Raw genomic sequence first — 17134 nt, forward strand, 5'->3', positions numbered from 1 at the left:
GGGTTTTTTTTTGCATGAAGAAAGTTCCATTTCATTAAAGGTTGGTAGTGCCAAAATTTTAAGAAATTCTCAGATTAAATGTAGTGTGGACATAAAAAATGCAGTTCATCCAATTAATGATGTAATATTCTGCAATCAGCTACATTATCATAAATGATCCTGGTATATTACTTTTTTAAAGTCAGCATGTGTAAAATAAGCAAATATTTACTTACACGTAGCATGGGCTACGTGTAAGTATGGTTTTGGTATGATAAATTACCTGTTGTATGATCCTGTGTTTCACGCTTGTCTCCAATAAAAATGCAGCAAAGGACTTAGTGTGATAGGACAGGTACTTAATCTCACAAGTTTCTCTAATATATACAATTTCTTTAATTTTCTAGCAAAATTCAGTGATTACAAATCAACGTGGTCCCCAGATCCCATAGGACACAATCCCACTCATCTCTCCAACAAGATGTGGAAAAACCATATTTCCTCAAGGAACACTACAGGGCTGCCCCGCCCACCTCCTGGCCTGACCAACCCCAAACCATCATCTCCATGGAACAGCACAGCACCCCGATCGGTCAGGGGCTGGGGGGCACAGGACTCAAGGCTTGGCTCTGGTGAGAACAAATCAACTGCAGTGCCACTGATCAGACCTGAGCAATGTGTGTTTCACAGCACCAGTGGTGTGGGGGAAAGAAAGTTGCAGTTGTCTGGTAATAGGAAAAAAGAGAGTTCCTTCTTGAAATGGAAATTTGCTGTCAGTAATTGGGGTGGTGGGGGCTGGAATCCCAAGTCCTGCTGCAGGGAATGTGTGAGGAAGGGCTGAGAAGTGCCAGAAGAGAATACCTGCTACTTAGGGCCTTTCAGGACTAGATCCTTGCTGTGTGTGAGAAACTCCTCAAGGATAAACTCTGGTAAAATTAATCTTGATGTGAACTGCGAGCAAAGATGTGATTTTGTTTTCAGGACTGAAGATTAGACTTTCATGTTTTAAACAAGGCTGGTAATGCTAATTTTTTCTGAAAGACCTAACTGTAAAGAAAGATGATTTTTCTTTGTATCAAATCTGTCTTGATTACTCTGTCTTATAATTTGCAGCATCTACTTGGAGTGATGGTGGCTCAGTTCGTCCTAGCTACTGGCTGGTTCTTCACAATCTCACTCCACAGGTATTTTCTGTGGTTGTTTCTGGGGACTTGTTTGCTGTAGCAAAGATTTGTGAATTATTCAGTCGTTTCTTTTTGAATAAAATCTGACAAAATCAGATTTGTCAACATATGTAACATATTTCTACTAAACCAAGCTGCAGTCTGACTGGTTTTTCTATTGTAATCTCTTCAGCTAATTTTGTGATGTTCAGGTTTTGCTATGTGACTGTTAAATCATTTCTTTACTTAAGAGTTAGAATAATTGAACAGAAAGATTTTTCTTAGAAGTGAGGGTGAATTTCATGACTATAATATGAAATGGTTTATAGCTGTTCTTTGGGATGTTGTCAATAAGAAATTTAATGTAACTGCCAGTTTTTGCTTTAGTGTTTCCATAGTGAAACCACAGAATTTTTCCAGCGCTTCTGCCAAAACCAGTCTAGTTAGGTTATTTCTGCAAGTATTCTCAGAGCTTGCTGCCATTCTGAATGAATTCTGTGGAGATCTTGGTTTCAGCATTCACAATTAGTATTCAAGGCCTAGGTACAGCTTATATGACTATCAGCAGTATCCTGAGGTCTAGACAGAGAGTCCCTTCTTCAGCCAGATAATTTACCGTGTTTCTACAGTCTGCAAAAAAAGGTTGATGTTGAAAGGAAAAGCTGAGGTCTCCAGCAGATCACCCAAAATGGCGAGCTGTGCTCCTTCTGTAAAAAAGACTCTTTACCTTGATGTGAAGAAAAAGCACAGTTCTAAGTGTGGCTTGTGTAAAATACTTCAATGCTGCTTTAGGAATTATTTAGTGGAAGAAGAATATATTTTGGAGGCATTTAAGTTAGTAGGAAAGAGAAACAGATCATAACTGTGTCATTATGGATTCTCTCTTTATTGTGGATCAGTACACTAGAGAGAGAAGTGTAAAGGTTCAGATGGATTCATAGACTCATAGAATGGTTAGGCTTGGAAAGAACAAGATGTTCATTTCAAGGTTCTCTGCTTTAACCTTGACCATACCACCACACAACTTCCTTCTCCCTCATTTGAAGCTGTATTATAAAATAGGGGGGAAAGAAGGAAGAAAGTAGCACTTCCTTAAGTAGTTGCACATACGGATCCCATTCATATGCCCATGTCCCTGTGGCACACCAGGAATGGGATCTGTCTGTACAGGACACGTGGGAGAGCAGCTGTTACTGGAGGTAAGTAACAAGCTGTTACTGCTGCAGAAGGAATGTAGGCAGCAACTACTGTGAAAACATTAGTTCAGATGGAATGTGAACATTGGTGGGTTTGGCAGCAAAATCACTGACTCTTTCTGTCACTGTTTCATAAACCACAAAGACAAAGAAGAATCAAAATAAATTTTAAAAAATTTCATTGTAGAGATATTTCCAGTTTTGCAAAAACCTTTTAACAAGTAGTTTATATACATTCTATTGAAATCAGAGGGCTGAAGACTAAGGCATTCTGGTTCCTTTAGTAGAAATTCTGATGACTGAAGATGGTGAGAAGTACAAGTTGTGTATAATTACTAGAAAGACTGTCGACGTAAAGATAGTGACAGTGTAAGAAACTCAGTGAAAGAGGGAAGACTGGACTCAAGCTGTAAATGAACAGGAAAGATAATTTAAATTATTCCATACTGAAGCAAAATCAATGTAATGGTGAGAAGTCAAGATATACCAGTTCCTGTTTGAAAATCAACTTCTGTCACCTATGCTTTCTTCCCCACTGCTTTCATCTGTTTTTCTTTCTGAGAGCAGCATATTTTTCAATTACTGTGACGAAGTCAGGAATAAAATATGCTTGGAGAAATAATTACAAACATCTGTTTCATCCTGGCTGTTCTTCCTCAGATTGATGGGTCAACCTTGAGGACGATCTGCATGCAGCATGGCCCACTGCTGACATTCCATCTGAACCTGACCCAGGGCACCGCCCTCATCCGATACAACACCAAACAGGAGGCGGCCAAGGCCCAGACTGCACTGCACATGTAAGCAAGGTTTTGAGACAAAAATCTTTGAGGGTGTGGGGTCGGTGGTGTAAGCCCCTAAACTCAGTGACAATTTCTGAATTTTACTAACCTCCTGAATTTCAAAGGCTTTTAACCTGTTCTTCATCTGTTTTGTTTAAAAGGTGGCATGTGTGCATTTACCTTCATGGTATAGGCACTTCTATTGCTCTTGGTGTTAACGTTCAGAACCTTCGTTTAAATTTATTAAGATTTCGTTCAGGGACAACTGAATGTGGGGGCAAGGGGGTTGGGGTGTTTTTTGGTTTTTCCCCATATAAAATGGAAGTTCTTTTGTTTTGAGTGAATTTCACTGTCAAAAACAGCTAAAGTTTTCCATGTCCGCTCCATTGTAGCAATGTAGCTGATGCCTCCTTTAGTTTGGACACCTCTTAGTGTTGTTCCTGTGCTGTCTGAATCCCTTGCCCTTTTGGCTCTAACTGGTTTTTTTCCTATGTGTCCCTTGCCGTGTAGGTGTGTGTTGGGAAACACTACCATCCTGGCTGAGTTTGCCACAGATGAAGAGGTTAGTCGCTTTTTGGCACAAGCTCAGCCCCCTACACCTGCAGCAACCCCGAGTGCACCCGCAGCGGGCTGGCAATCCCTGGAGACAGGACAGAACCAGACAGATCCAGTTGGACCTGCTTTGAATCTCTTTGGTGGGTCAACAGGGCTTGGGCAGTGGAGCAGTGGTGGCGGCGGCGGCAGCAGTGGGGGTGATCTCACTGGCGCTTCATTGTGGGGGCCCCCAAACTATTCTTCAAGCTTGTGGGGGGTCCCGAGCGTAGAGGATCCACACCGAATGGGCAGCCCTGCTCCCTTACTACCTGGAGACCTTCTGGGAGGAGGGTCGGATTCAATCTGAACTTAGAACTTTCAACTCTGACCTCGTGACCTTTTTTGGAACAGCAGCAGCACTAACTTGACCTTTTTCGTTTTTTTCAACTTGCAATAAATACATTTATAAAAGGAAAAAAGAAAACGGAGAAAGAAAAAAAGGTGGGTCATTGACAGACTGTCTGAGCACATAGTTGCCTCCCTTATATAACTTCAGTTTTTTCGTTTGGAATATGAATCCAAAAAGAGAACATATCACTCTTGAAATACTTGAATCGTGAACGCCAACTTAGAAAGACAATGTGAAGCAAGTACACATACCATTTAAATTTAAACAGAAAAAATTAAAAAAATTAGTTTCTAGTTTTTCACTTTTTCATGTTATACGGAAGTTGTTGCTAAGAAACATATATACTGAAAAAATAGCTTTTTAACTTTGTTTGCACTGGGTGTGTTTCCGTCCTTAGGTCTACCATGTTGGGTTGGGGTTGGGGAGGGGTTCTAAAGAATAAGGGGGGGAGGGAAAGACTTGACGGAGCCTCACTTTAAAAACAAAAATAAAGACAAAAAAAAAACCTAGAAAAAAATTTAAAAATTAAAAACCCACAAAAAAAAAAAAAAAAAACAAAACAGAAAAAACAAACAAAACAAAAAAACCAACACTTTGTGATTGGCTGGTTGATAAGTACCAGTGTGTTCTGGCACATGTAACTGCCCACGTGTGCTTGTTTCTGTGTGAGTGCGTGTGCACATGTTTGTGTGTGTGCATTTTTTTCTCTATATATATAATCTTGAAACGCTGCATTGCTGATGGTCTACGGGCTGGCTGGCCATCTGCATGTCTTGATTCTGAAAGCAAGACAGGCATGGTGGAGTCCCTGTGGCTGAAGCAGAATCCAGTTGGGCTGGATTAAAATTTGTCAGTAGGTTTTTTTAAATTCGTTTAGCAGGGTGCTATCTCAAATCTGCAGATCATACAGAGTGGATAGTTGGTTCCTAGCCCTTGTTCTAACCCTGTGGTAGAGCAGAACACTGCCATATCCGGAGGATTTGGTGAGAGGGGAAACAATGTTGTCTTTGAGTAAACAGTATCTTTATTTATGTCTGCTGGTGGGGTTTTTGTACTGAATGAACCCTGGAGTGTTTGTTATGTAATGCAAGCCATTTATTTCTTCCGACAAGGGGAAAAGAGAAGGAAAGAAGACATTGCCATTTTTTGTGCATATAGACAAATGTTCTTTTTCAGTCTCTTGCAAGCTTCAGTACCTTTTAAAAAAGTGTGTTTCTTTTCTCCCCCAAACTTAAATAAGCACCTGTACTCATTCTGGATGAATCCATCAAAAGCTTGAAAATCCAGCCCAACCAAATTAGCCTTTTAGTTGATTTACTGCTTCTATTAAAACTGACAAAAAGCTAAATGGTGTCAGCAAAGTGCCAGCCAGCCTGCCTCATCTCCTGAAAGCACATGCAGCCAACTTCTTCCTGCGTCCTTCATGGTGAGCGTTACCTGTGCCAGGCCTTGGTGTCATTACAGCGCCAGACCATCACTGACAGAAACGTTTACTTACGAATGTTCTTAAACCAGTGTGTACTTCAAAGGTTTCCTTTTGTTTCTCTGTGTTGTGTTTTTTCCTGTGTACGTGGTTTTGCTTAGGGAGGTATATAACTAGCAAAGACTTTTTTTTTAAAAGAAGTATTGCACCTTTTTGTTTTTTGTTTTTACTTTTTTCTGTACTGTTGCTTTTTAATTTCTGTATTTAAGGAAAGGTTTGGGGTTTTTTTAGCATCAGTGTAGTAATACTCTGGGCAGGATAGGGGTGACCTATAATCCACAGTGATAGCCAGTGTGTGCGTGCATGTGTGCGCTGGGAACAAAACTTTTAAGACCTGTTGTTGTGAAAAGAGTTGTAGCAGACTTGAAGGAACATCCCCTGACACAAAGCAAGAAGCTTTTTGTGGGGATGGGGCCGGGGAAAGAGGGAAGAGATATGCCGGTACTTTTTCCATAAGTGCTAGGACTTCCATGCAGCATTGTCCAGCTGTTACACTGTCTGACAAAGGGCCGACCTTCTGTACCAGCACATACCTGTCCATTCCAGCCCTCAGAGGGAGCAGTGCTTTATCACCTGGCCGAGGGGGGCAGATAGGGGAGTCTGTTTCTTCAGCCTTTTCATTGAAGGATGTGACCATGTCTAATGCATTTAACTCATGGGTTTGGTGGGCAGAAGCAAAAACAGATGCAAGTCATGGGGGGAGGTTGGTGCGCGCGCGTGTGTTTGTGTGTGTGTATGCCTGTGTGCTGGGGGTGGGAGGGAAGGGCTAGGGAATTACATGGCTGTTTAATTTTATTTGCCCTTTCTATGTAAGCCCCAATGTCACAATGAAGACTGACTGAGGGAAATGCTGCATATACACATGCCTGTAGATTTGTATGCAAAGCGTTACGTGATAAAAAAGTATGAGTAGGTTTGTATTTGTTTAGTAAACTGGAGTATGCAGCATATTCTAGCCCCTTTGGAAAATACTTTCCTATCATGTCTCCTCCATCTATCCCACGATGCACAAAGAAACAAAATGCTCTCTTTCAGCTCCTGCTAGCTGGCTAGTAACCCTTGTGTTCAGGCATCTGTACAGCTTTGTTTCTGCTCAAAGACCAAGCACGCTCGGACACGCAGAGCAGGTTCTTAAAAGTCCCATGCCAGCAGTACTTCCTAGTGAAGCACCTTTGGCCTGAGCAAGCCAGTATCTGTTCTGTCACATGATCTGCTATACATGCTGGTTCATTGCTGTGTTCCACCCTCACTTCTCTCTCCCAACCTGCCCTAAGGTCCCTTTTCCTGCACTTTGGGCTAGTTGACTTCATTGCGATACTACGGTGAAAGCCGGGTGCTAGAGCCCCTCTTGTTTACAAGACATAATGAGGGATTTGAAATATTTAAAAAGAAAAGCTAAATTGTTCTTCCATTGTAAGCTTAAAGGGAAAAAATTAAAATGTACAAAAAAAAAAAAGACCAAAAAGTGCATATATATATTTTAGATGAAGACTAACTCTGGGAGCATTTAACAGTGTTTTTGTTTTTATTTTAACATTTTATTTTCCTGCTTTAAATTTGCAAGCATTCTCAGGAATTCTAGGGTAGGAAGCCAGTTTTTTGAAGATGGTTTATTTAACCTTATCCTAGATAGATGGCTGTTTCTTGTTGATAAACTTTTACAAGTTCCTGAATCTTCAAAATGTTTGAAAGTTTTTACTTTAAAATAAAAATGCTAAAAAAAAAAATAAAAAGAAAAAGAAAAAAAGAAAAAATCTCCAAATGTTACTGTCAAGCGAGGGATCAAGAATTTTAAAGACTTTCTAAATTAAGATACATTAAGAAAGCTTCTCAATATCAGCAACAGGAATTCATTGCAATCTTAAACAATTTGTGGGAGAAGGGTTATCATTTATTGTGCTTTGTTACTCATGCAGACGTGTGCAGTTGCATGGAGAAGAGAAGTGTGTGAATGGAAACCTACTATCCCCTCTCGATTGAAAACTAAATAAAAATATTCTTCCAAGCACCTTTTTGAAGCAGAGTGAAAGTATAAACCTTATTAAAATGCAGTAGAGTTTAACTGAAAGAATCCTCGGTTAGGACGACTAGCAGGAAATACACAATGGTGCTTCTTTGAACCACTTCTGAGCAGTGCTAAAGTAAACCAGTGCTGACGGATTACTCAGTAATGAAGTAGTTCCATTAACCTGCCTTTTTCAGTACAGAAAAAAAAGAATATAGAAAAACTCCACAAAAACGTACATTGGAAATCAACTTCCCTGTTTTCAGCTACTCGGTCAGTTTATTCCCCACTTGGAGATTTGCTGCTTGCTTTTCTTCACCCACCCCACCTCCCAGTCTGTCTGTTTCTTTTTATATGAGGGAAATAGCTGTTAAACTCCTCTGTTCACCCTGTTGCTGCTGGCTGTCAGGGCTTACAGTCTTGAACTTAAAAGTTCGGTGTTGGGATGGCCAACTTCTGCCTCCCAGCTCTAGGGGTCAGGGGCTTACTCGGCCTGAAACGGCTCGGCTCAAACCACAAAAACCGCGCTAGTGCCTTGTTACATGCACCCACATGCCCTACAGTAGGGGAGGGGAGGGAAGACGAGGCAAGGTGAGGCAGTGTAGCCACTTCATGGAAGTAGATGTGCCCATTCTTAAGGGAAGAAGAGCATGCCCGTGTGAGCAAGTCGTGCAATGAGTTACTTAATAGTAGTTAAGTTGTTGTTATTATTGTTAATAAAAGAAATCAGATGCCAAATTCTGTCTTTCTCATAGCAGCTGCCCAGTGTTTTCATGTTGTGCTGCGTGTGCATGTGAGTCTATTGAAAATAATGCATCAGTAGTAATAATAATGTGCTTCAAAAATCCTGTTGTGGGCCAGTAGAAGGAGGGTTTACTTAGAAAGTTTAGGATTCTATTTTATTTTATTTTATTGGTTTTTTTTAATGAGAGAATTTGAGTGCTTTGCCAGAAGCTGTGTTTTATCAAATCAGCAGTGTCCTAAAAGAGAGGAAACCATAGCATTTAGTCAAAAAGGCTGACAGACTTGACATTCACTTGGAAGTGGATTGTGACTGACTGCTGAAGGGTGGACAGTCAGTAAGTTTCAGCGGTCTGCTGGGTCCAAACCTATTGTAGTACAGCAGTCTGCTCCTCATTTTCTGAATGTGCATCCTGTAAGTGTTAGTGACTGTCTCCTCAGTGACAGTTTCCCTACATTGTCAAAGTAACATTAATCTGTATTCCAGCTACAGTTGACAGATCTGTGTGGCTTAGGGCGCTCTCAACCATTGCAGGTGGTGTCTGGTTAGAGTTGTGCTAACCAGACTCAACTACTGGGGACACCCGTTGCTTAATCTTGTAAAAATTCTGCTGCCATTTGAGCTCCTAATAGTGAAAAGTCAGCAGGAGTTGATGTTAGGGTACTTCTGGGATTTTACAAAACTGTTCCCAGGACGGAGTCATTAGCAGCATCTTGTTTAAACATGTTGGCAAGGTAGGGAGAAGAGGCTGGGGAAAGCACAGCTTGGAATAGACTAAGGGCATCTCTTTCCAGATAAAAATCCCGCCACTTTGCTTACCCTACCTTGCGGTGTCTATCAAGCTGAGAGCTTTTAATCTGTTTGGTAATTCTTTGCTCTAATTGAGGATTTTGTCTTAGCAGTGACAACAGAGTCTAGTAAGCAAAACGAAGTGTGGAACAGCTCAGAAACCTGTGTTTAGACTTCTGACGCTTGCTTTGGAATACTTGCCATCTTTTTCCAGTGTTTTTACGTTTCTATCTGGACATTTGCCTAGCAGTCTTGAGAGTGGGGTTTTTGTTGGTTTGGGGTTTTTTTACAATCATAAGGTGTCAGGTTTTTCTTACATATTTTTTTTAATTGTGCTTCACATTAAGTGGCTTTTATAATGAGTAAGAATGTTAAGCCAAGTATGTTTTTGCCTCTGCAAGATAAACAGGCTGTTTTCAAAAAACTGGGTGGGATAGCCACCTCAAAAATTAAATAACAATTAAGAATTTATACTAAGTTGGCCTCTTTTTCTTTTTTACCATGAAATTTCTAAGCATTTATTCCTTAGAACTTTTGCCCTATTTTTTTCTTCTTAAAAATGCTGCCACATCTTCCACTGTGTCCTAATAGTACATCCAAATAGTACTATAGTTTTTGGGGGGGAAATTTTGGTTAGGTTGGATTTTTTGCTTCATTATTAAGATGTAGCTCTCAAGTTTCTTATTTTGTTTGTGCATATTGTTTTCCTATTGACTTTTAAGAGGAGCACTGTTTGTATATCTGAGGTACCCAAATTTGAAAAGCCTGGGCAATGAAATGAGCTGGATCAGGGTTAACATAGCAGATGAGGACCTGTTGTGTTTCCAGTGTGTGTTGCATATAATGCCTTCACTGTAAATCATGTAACCTTAGTGTCTAGGTTCTCAAATGGATTGAAATGCAGGTTTTGTGGAGGCTGGTTAACATCTCAGGGTAATAGTCCTGACTGAGTAGAAGGTAGGGGGTTTTTTCTAAAGATGTAAAGTTCCCTTAACGGAAGCAGCTTTCTTAATTGTAAATATGCATGCATGCTTTATGGGCAGGAGAGTAATACCAAGACAACTACATTGAAATTAGTTTTAAAAAAACCAATAAACAAATGCTGTTGATGTGCAACTCTGGTCCTGAATCTGAAGCAGCATACACAGAATCCGTTGCTTTGTCTAAACTTATTTTGCACACAATGTCATTTCAGTTCTGTTGTTTATTTGCCACTGCTTTGCAGTTTTAGGAACTGATACTGTTAGATCATATGGTCATTCCCACTGTGATCAAAATACAGATATCTAAAACACAAACTTTCTTCCCCTTTCTCTCCAGTACTAGACTTCCACCTGTGGCAGAAGGATGGTAACAGTAATGGGGAGAAATATGTGAAGTTTCCCAATGTAGACAGAGTTGGTACTCCCTGTTGTCCTGAATTCACATCCAAACCTAAACCACAAAGCAGCTGTTAGGCTGTAGTAGACCTGTTGGTTGGACTAAATGACAGGAGCCATACTGGAGATTTTTAGCAGCCGTGCCTAGTCCATGTCCTTCACAACGTTCTGCATAAGTGTCCCATCACTGTAAATACCAGTGTTGCTGAATTTTACCAAAGTTCCCTTGCAGTAGATAATAGAAAACAGGTCCATTTTGTGGTGACTCACCAAGCAGAGCTTTGCCTACAGTAGACTTTAAGGGTCTGTCTACATTGCTGTCAAAATTGAGTCAGGGTCCTGTTTAAAATTATAGTGCTCTATTTTGTGGTGTTATGTGACCTTAAACTTTGTGATGTAGTAACTGTAGCTGCTGATCCTTGTATGAGAAGTGATTTAAGGTTTCATCTGTGCTACAAAAAGCGCCACAGCTCCTGGTGGGTTGGAGCCTACTTTTAAAACTTGTCAGGCCACAATAGATGCAGCTTCATCTGTAGCGTGCAGCAGACAACATCTGTTTTCATCAACAGATTGCCCACGCGTTGCTTTTCATCAAGCTATGCAGGAAAGCTTTTCTCTAGAAGTCTCCCAGAGTCCTAGCAAGCTTCTAGCAAATCAAGTGCCCTCTACAAAAGAGCCATTTTTGCCCTGTTTGTGTGATAGTTGGGACTGGTGACATTCAGCAGTGTTAGGGTTCCTGTAAACTTTGTAATGAGAAAGGGAGTTTTTTGACTTGATTCTGACAGCCTTTCTGTAAAGTAATACAGAGCACTCCAGGGAGAAAGAACAAAAAAAAGGGAAGAATGCACTGTGCCAGCCAGCGTTAAGTATTGAAGTATTTTAGCAGCAAACATTCTTGACTGTGATGGGCAGAGGGGAAGAGACTGGAGTGCGCAGTACAAGGAGGCCGTGTTCGGCGAGCAATGTTTCCTTGAGCACTAAATGCCTCTTTTTGGCTGTTAGTGTGTGGTGTTACCTTCACAGAACTAACTTCCTCATTTTTTAATGTTTGTTTTTATTAATTGAGACAAGGTGGAAGCTCCTCCTGTTTCAGATGAAACACAACCAACCATAAGTGATCATTTTCTTCATCAATTTTTGTTGAGGTTGCACAGCTTGTTAGGATAGCTATTTTAGTGACATGGTTATGATATTATGTGCTTTCTTTCCCCTCCCTCTCCCTGCCAGATCTGGCTTACCCTTTCTATATAAGGCGCTGTGTGGGTTTTTTTGTTTTGTGTTGGGGACATGTGGAAAAGAAGCAAAATGAAGTGAAAATGCAAGCCAAGGTAGAACAGCCTTACTTTAGGGGGTAGCCTTACAACAGAGCTTTATAGTGAGTGTGCTGTATTCCAAAATATGTAAGCCAAAAACAAACAAAAAAAGCATTCATTTATGCAAAAAAATTTAAAAGAGGTGTTTGAAGACTTCTTTAATATGTACCTTCTAAAGGTGGAGTAAGGTCTCACCAAGTGATATGTTATTGTGATACTTCTTGCTGGGTCAGTAGGAATGGGTCGGGGTATAAGCGCTTAACGTTTCCTCCTATGTTTTTACAAGCAGTAAGTTAAATGTGGTATTTATGAATGTGCCTTTGTGAGTATAGTGACTGTCTAATTGAGGAGACCACTTGGGCTGGAGGGGAGACAAGGGTCAATTTATTCTTTCAAGAGGTCAGACATTGAGATTGCAGCCCACTGGTCCCTTTTGACAAGCAGCATCATTGGCTGGTCTCTACACTGCACAATACGTATTCATATGTGGTAGAGATTGGGGGGGTGTGAAGGGATGTCCTGTGATGCACACAGAAGCTGTTGATAGTTTTAGGCTAGTCTGCGTTGCAGGTTGAGTTTGTATATGTATTATGTGGCTTCTCTTTATGTTTGTGTGCATGAGTGTGAATGTGTGTGGCTTTGTTTTTTTGTAAGCACTGGAGAATTTGAACACAGTGATGTTTGAGACAAATTTATACATGTAGAGAAGATGATGTTTTGTAGCTTCTGTTAAATAGTGGGTGCAGGCACACTTTTACCCTCTCTGCCCGTGTCCTGATAAGTGAAACAGGAAATTTTTTTCAACCCTTCAACTTCCAGCACACTTAACGTTGCCATTTAAATGAACAGGGTATTACACAAGAAGAAAAAAAAGAAGTTTTTGAAATGGTAAGGTAGAAGTGTTTAAAAGGAAAAAAATCTGAAGTAATGTTTTGTTTCTTCAAAGCTGTTTGTAGCTAAACATGGGAATCTGCAGTGTCTCCTTCCATTTGTTTTTTTTTTTTCCGAATAATTCACCTCTTCGTCCCACCCAAAACATGAGGTGTACAAGATCAAGAGCTGTTGTTGTAGCGCTTTGTAATTCCCACCCTGAAAAGAAACTCCAGTGGGATCCCTCAGCTCTATTCAGGAAGACAAAGAGAGGAGAGACTCTGCAGTTTTCTTTGCTTCGCTCTCATTCCTCTCTAATGGCCTTGAAATGTATTATTATGCAAATGTGAATTTTGATACTGAACTTAAGAAGAGGTTGTTTGTTCTTTTTTCAAAAAAAAAAAAGGTCCCATATGTGGTCAGCATTGCTTCTTTATTTTGTAAGTGAATTGTAAACTATGCATTCTGCAAAGGGGGTGCAGGGGACAAAGATACTTTGCTAAACTGTTCAGGAGTTTCTGTGTCCATGGCATATCCATTATAGTTTGGGGAAGTGGGGAAGTGATAACTTTGAATTAAGAAGGAATTGATAAGAACCTTTTTTTTTGTCAGAAGATGGTCAATTGCTAACTGGGCAGAGATTTGAATAACCAATGTTGGCTGCAAAACAAAATCAGCTCTCAGCCTTGCACAGGGTGAATTCAGCCGCACAGTGTTAACCCAGGGCCTAAAGGGTGAATGGGACACCAGGTCTACCTGGGGAATATCTACCACCTCCTGTGCTCTGGCCCTTGTTAAGCTCAGGAAACCCACTGCCACAGGCACTGGGTTTTTTTGATTTACTACTCGTTTTCCATTTCAGCAGTCCTTGTGCTCTTCCAGGAGAGATGGAATATGGCTAGTCCTTGGTATCCACGCTTCCTTATCCCTAACGTTTTCTTTGCTGCTGTTTCTGGTACTCTTCATACAGGGACAGAGCAGCTGTGGGCAGGATGGTGGAGACAGTACTTTCTTTCTAGTGCTGATCAAAGCCCAGCTGTGAGGACTGTGTATTTTCAATGTCAGCAGCTACTGGTGTTTTGTTGTCTGGCGTTGCTGCCAGTGACTTAGTGCTAATGGTGACAGTATGTGAAATTTTAGGGAAAGTAGACTGATATGTTCCCTGTATTTGAAAGGAACTATCCTGTTTTTATTATAAGGTAGTATCATAATGGTCATTAAAAAGGATTTACTTCCTCACATCTCCAAAATGTAATCATTGTGAATTATGTGCATTCCTTGAAGCTTGCTGAGCTTCCAGGAAGAATCTCCTCAGAAAAAAATATAGATCTCACTGCTCTCTCCATCATTATAATAGGGACCTTTTGACTTGACTTTTTCCTCTATCCATGGTGAACCATGGTACTGGCATTATCTTAGGTGTAATATCATAAACTGAGATATTATCCCGCCTGTATTCAGTGTTTTCATGCAGCAATTTTATTTTTGTTGACATTCACAGTACTGTAATAAGTAATAGACTTGATGATCACTCTCGCATCTGTACCTGCCTTGCAGATGTGATCTTATCAGGGTTCCACTCTGTCAGAATGCCTTTTAAAAAAAAAGAAAACAAAAAAAAATCAGAAGCTTAAACTCATTCACAAAAATACCTCGTGGTACATTTTCCCTTCTGATGTAACCTTTTAAATCTTAGTTTTTCTTCTAAACTTGATGGGCTTTTATTTCCATCCGTTATCTCCTTTGTAAAAAGATGTTTGAACTAGTGGTTTTGAGCACAGGTTTGGGAAGCCTGAAACTCCTGAATTTTAACATTGGCCATTACTCTTTCCTTGCCTTGGGCAAGTCATTTAACTACTTTGCCTTTGTTTTTTCATCTGTAAAGCGGGGTTGTTAATAATACTTACCTACCTCACAGGGGTTTTGTGAGGATCAACTAGTAATGTTTATCAAGTGCTTTAAAGAAAAAAGCATGATAGAAGTATTATGAGGTTTTCACAGCAAGATCGCTAGTTCTTTTTACATTGTTTGCTTGTGTGGAGGGAGATAACCTTTTTGATTTTCTTAATTATTCAAGTCATTAGACACTCAGATCCTAAATGATAGAAGTTGATAGAGATTCAGTTACTCATACTCTTCAGTCTTTATACTTGTTTCCATCTTCTCTTCTTTATATAGTTATGCCAGTGTTGCTACAGGTCACATGTCTCCAGTACTTTTAGGTAAGCTTCAACATTGAAGTACTTTGAGCTTGCTGCTTCTTTCACCAGACCACCAAATCAGAAAAAGTCTGTGTACTTCTCCCTGCCATTAAATGGCAGTGTTGGTAGTGTCATCTTTGAAGTAGACGCGTCTTTTCCTGCCATCAAGAATGGGAGGTGGTGGTGTGTAGTTCCAGAGAGGGGACTGTAAGATGAAGAACCTGGCCACTTTATGCTGCTGCTCCAGGGATGAAGGGCAGAGTAGCTTCCTGTGTCCTTCCCCAAGTTAATTTCAGTGTGTTACCAGTCACACTTCAAATGCAGTGTCTCTTCTTCTTGTCCACAACATACAGAAGCCATCACCTGCCAATAGAACGTAGGAACAGAGCGAATGATAGTAGATGCTGCTTGTGTATATGCCTTACAACTCTCCCAAAATGTCTCTGGGAGGGTGGTGGGGGATGAGGTCTTCATTGGGTAAATCCCACAGCTGTCAGGGAACCTCTGCTACTTTCTCCCCTCTCAATCACTTGGTCCCTGTTTCTTCTTTCTGGATGTGCGTCTCAGGGATGTGCATATGAGCCCATGCCTCTTGGAATTTGGCGTTTGAAATATCAAGAACATGGTTTCTGTACCTGAAACCCGTCTGTCTGACACTCCCTGGTCCTCTCTGTCCTGCCTTGCTCCCCATGGCCTTAGGAACATCTCTCCACTGTTGCCCTACGCCACCCTCTCCATCTCTGCCAGTAATCAAGGTGAAGTGTGTACAGAAATTCTGCAGAGAAAGAAGCTGAAGTGATGCAAGTGCACCTGTGGCATTTACATGCAGAGCTATCTTGGTTTTCTGCCACATCTGCTCTAAAGCCTGCGGAACATCTGATGCATATGCTTTTTCTTTCTCATCTAGAAAGCAGAACAAACAGCAGTATAAATCTGATTATGGTAATTCTGTAATGTTTACTTTGAACTAAATGCTAAGTATTGTCCTCAAAGAACCAAAAAAACACCCACCTTCTAACAAAAATAACCAAATGTAATCTTCCTGGGTGCGGAAGAGAAAGGGGAGGAGGAAAAGCAGTGACAGGGGAGCGTTCTGATCTATTTTCATCTCCACTACTCAGCTGGAGGTGTGAAATGCTGCTTTGAGTTCCACAAACATAAGGGATTATGTTTACAAAGGTAAATGCCTTCTACCTGTTCAGGAAACTGGCTACTGGTGGGCATCGGGAGTTGGGCAAGTTTCTCTTCATTGCAAACAAGTAATAGGAGAAAGGTGTGTCCGGAAGAGGAATGGAGAAACAGATTCATTTCATCTATTCTTGGTAAAATAATGCCCCCTTTTTCTCTCCTTGGGGAATGGAGGGATGAGGTGGCTGAACAGAAAATCATTGATGTCCAATATGGCTGGATTAGAAAAGGCAGCTTTTCTACTTTGCACATAAATAGGTAACAGGAAGGTACAGCTAAAGTCCTCTTGCCTGAAACACTGTCCCCCAGAAGCAGACGTTGTAATAATAAAATAGTGGCTGTGTATATTGATGCTATTTGCAAGTTACCTGTAAGTGTTTATTTTTTTTCTTATACTTGAAATGGCTTCCTTTACTAAACTCTTACCTAGTTCTGGTTTCTCCCCTCTTTCTATAGTGTGCAGTAAGGAAAATTACAGGACAAATGGGGAGAATGTAGAGGAGGTGACGCAATGTCTTGCATATCCAGGTTTCATCTTAATTTCCATCCCATGTTCTCAGAAATGTTTGAACTTCTGAAGGGTTTTCCATGGACACAGAAACTCAGCACTTTAGAAGGTGCTCTTGTAAGGCTGGCTGCCCCCTTTTCCTCCTTTTCTATATTTTTATTTTACTTTTAGTATAGTGGTACTTAAGATCACTGGTTCACTTAAAAAGAAAAAAAACCAATAAAATGTTTAAACTCTACTAATGTACAAATAAGCTGAAATGTTGCATTTTATGTGTATTTTTGCCATAGCAGGTACTGTATTTCTCATGCTGGATTTAGAAAAAAAAAAAAGAAAAAGAAAAAAAACAAACAAAAGGGTGACGTTTTATTGGAGTGTGACAAGTTAAGAGTAATAAAGAATTAAGTCGTCGTCATTTCATTGAAACTGAGAGATGGTGTAATACTTATATATAAGTTTTTCTGAAGGTTTTTTTTTGGGCTTTTAAACAGCTTTTTTGGTTTTTTGTTTTCTTCGTTTTGGTTTTTTTTGGTTTGTTTTTTTTTGTTTGTTTGTTTTTTTGAAAGATATGATTGTATTATGTGCAACTCAGT

The 17134-nt window shown here is 40.3% G+C and overlaps 1 protein-coding gene across 9 annotated transcripts in view; it reads left to right on the forward strand.

Moving 5' to 3' along the window:
- TNRC6B (trinucleotide repeat containing adaptor 6B) overlaps positions 1 to 13116 on the forward strand; it is a 128017-nt gene extending 114901 nt beyond the window's left edge. For all 9 annotated transcript variants that reach the window (XM_074539420.1, XM_074539425.1, XM_074539426.1 and 6 more), the window contains 4 exons: positions 387 to 611; positions 1093 to 1163; positions 2999 to 3138; positions 3631 to 13116. In XM_074539420.1, the coding sequence (XP_074395521.1) occupies positions 387 to 611; positions 1093 to 1163; positions 2999 to 3138; positions 3631 to 4021 (827 nt within the window). In that variant the 3' untranslated portion in view covers positions 4022 to 13116. The remainder of the gene's footprint in view (positions 1 to 386; positions 612 to 1092; positions 1164 to 2998; positions 3139 to 3630) is intronic.
- Positions 13117 to 17134: the final 4018 nt, after the last annotated feature.

Source organism: Zonotrichia albicollis, chromosome 4, assembly GCF_047830755.1.
Source record: "Zonotrichia albicollis isolate bZonAlb1 chromosome 4, bZonAlb1.hap1, whole genome shotgun sequence".
Taxonomy (NCBI): Eukaryota; Metazoa; Chordata; class Aves; order Passeriformes; family Passerellidae; genus Zonotrichia; species Zonotrichia albicollis.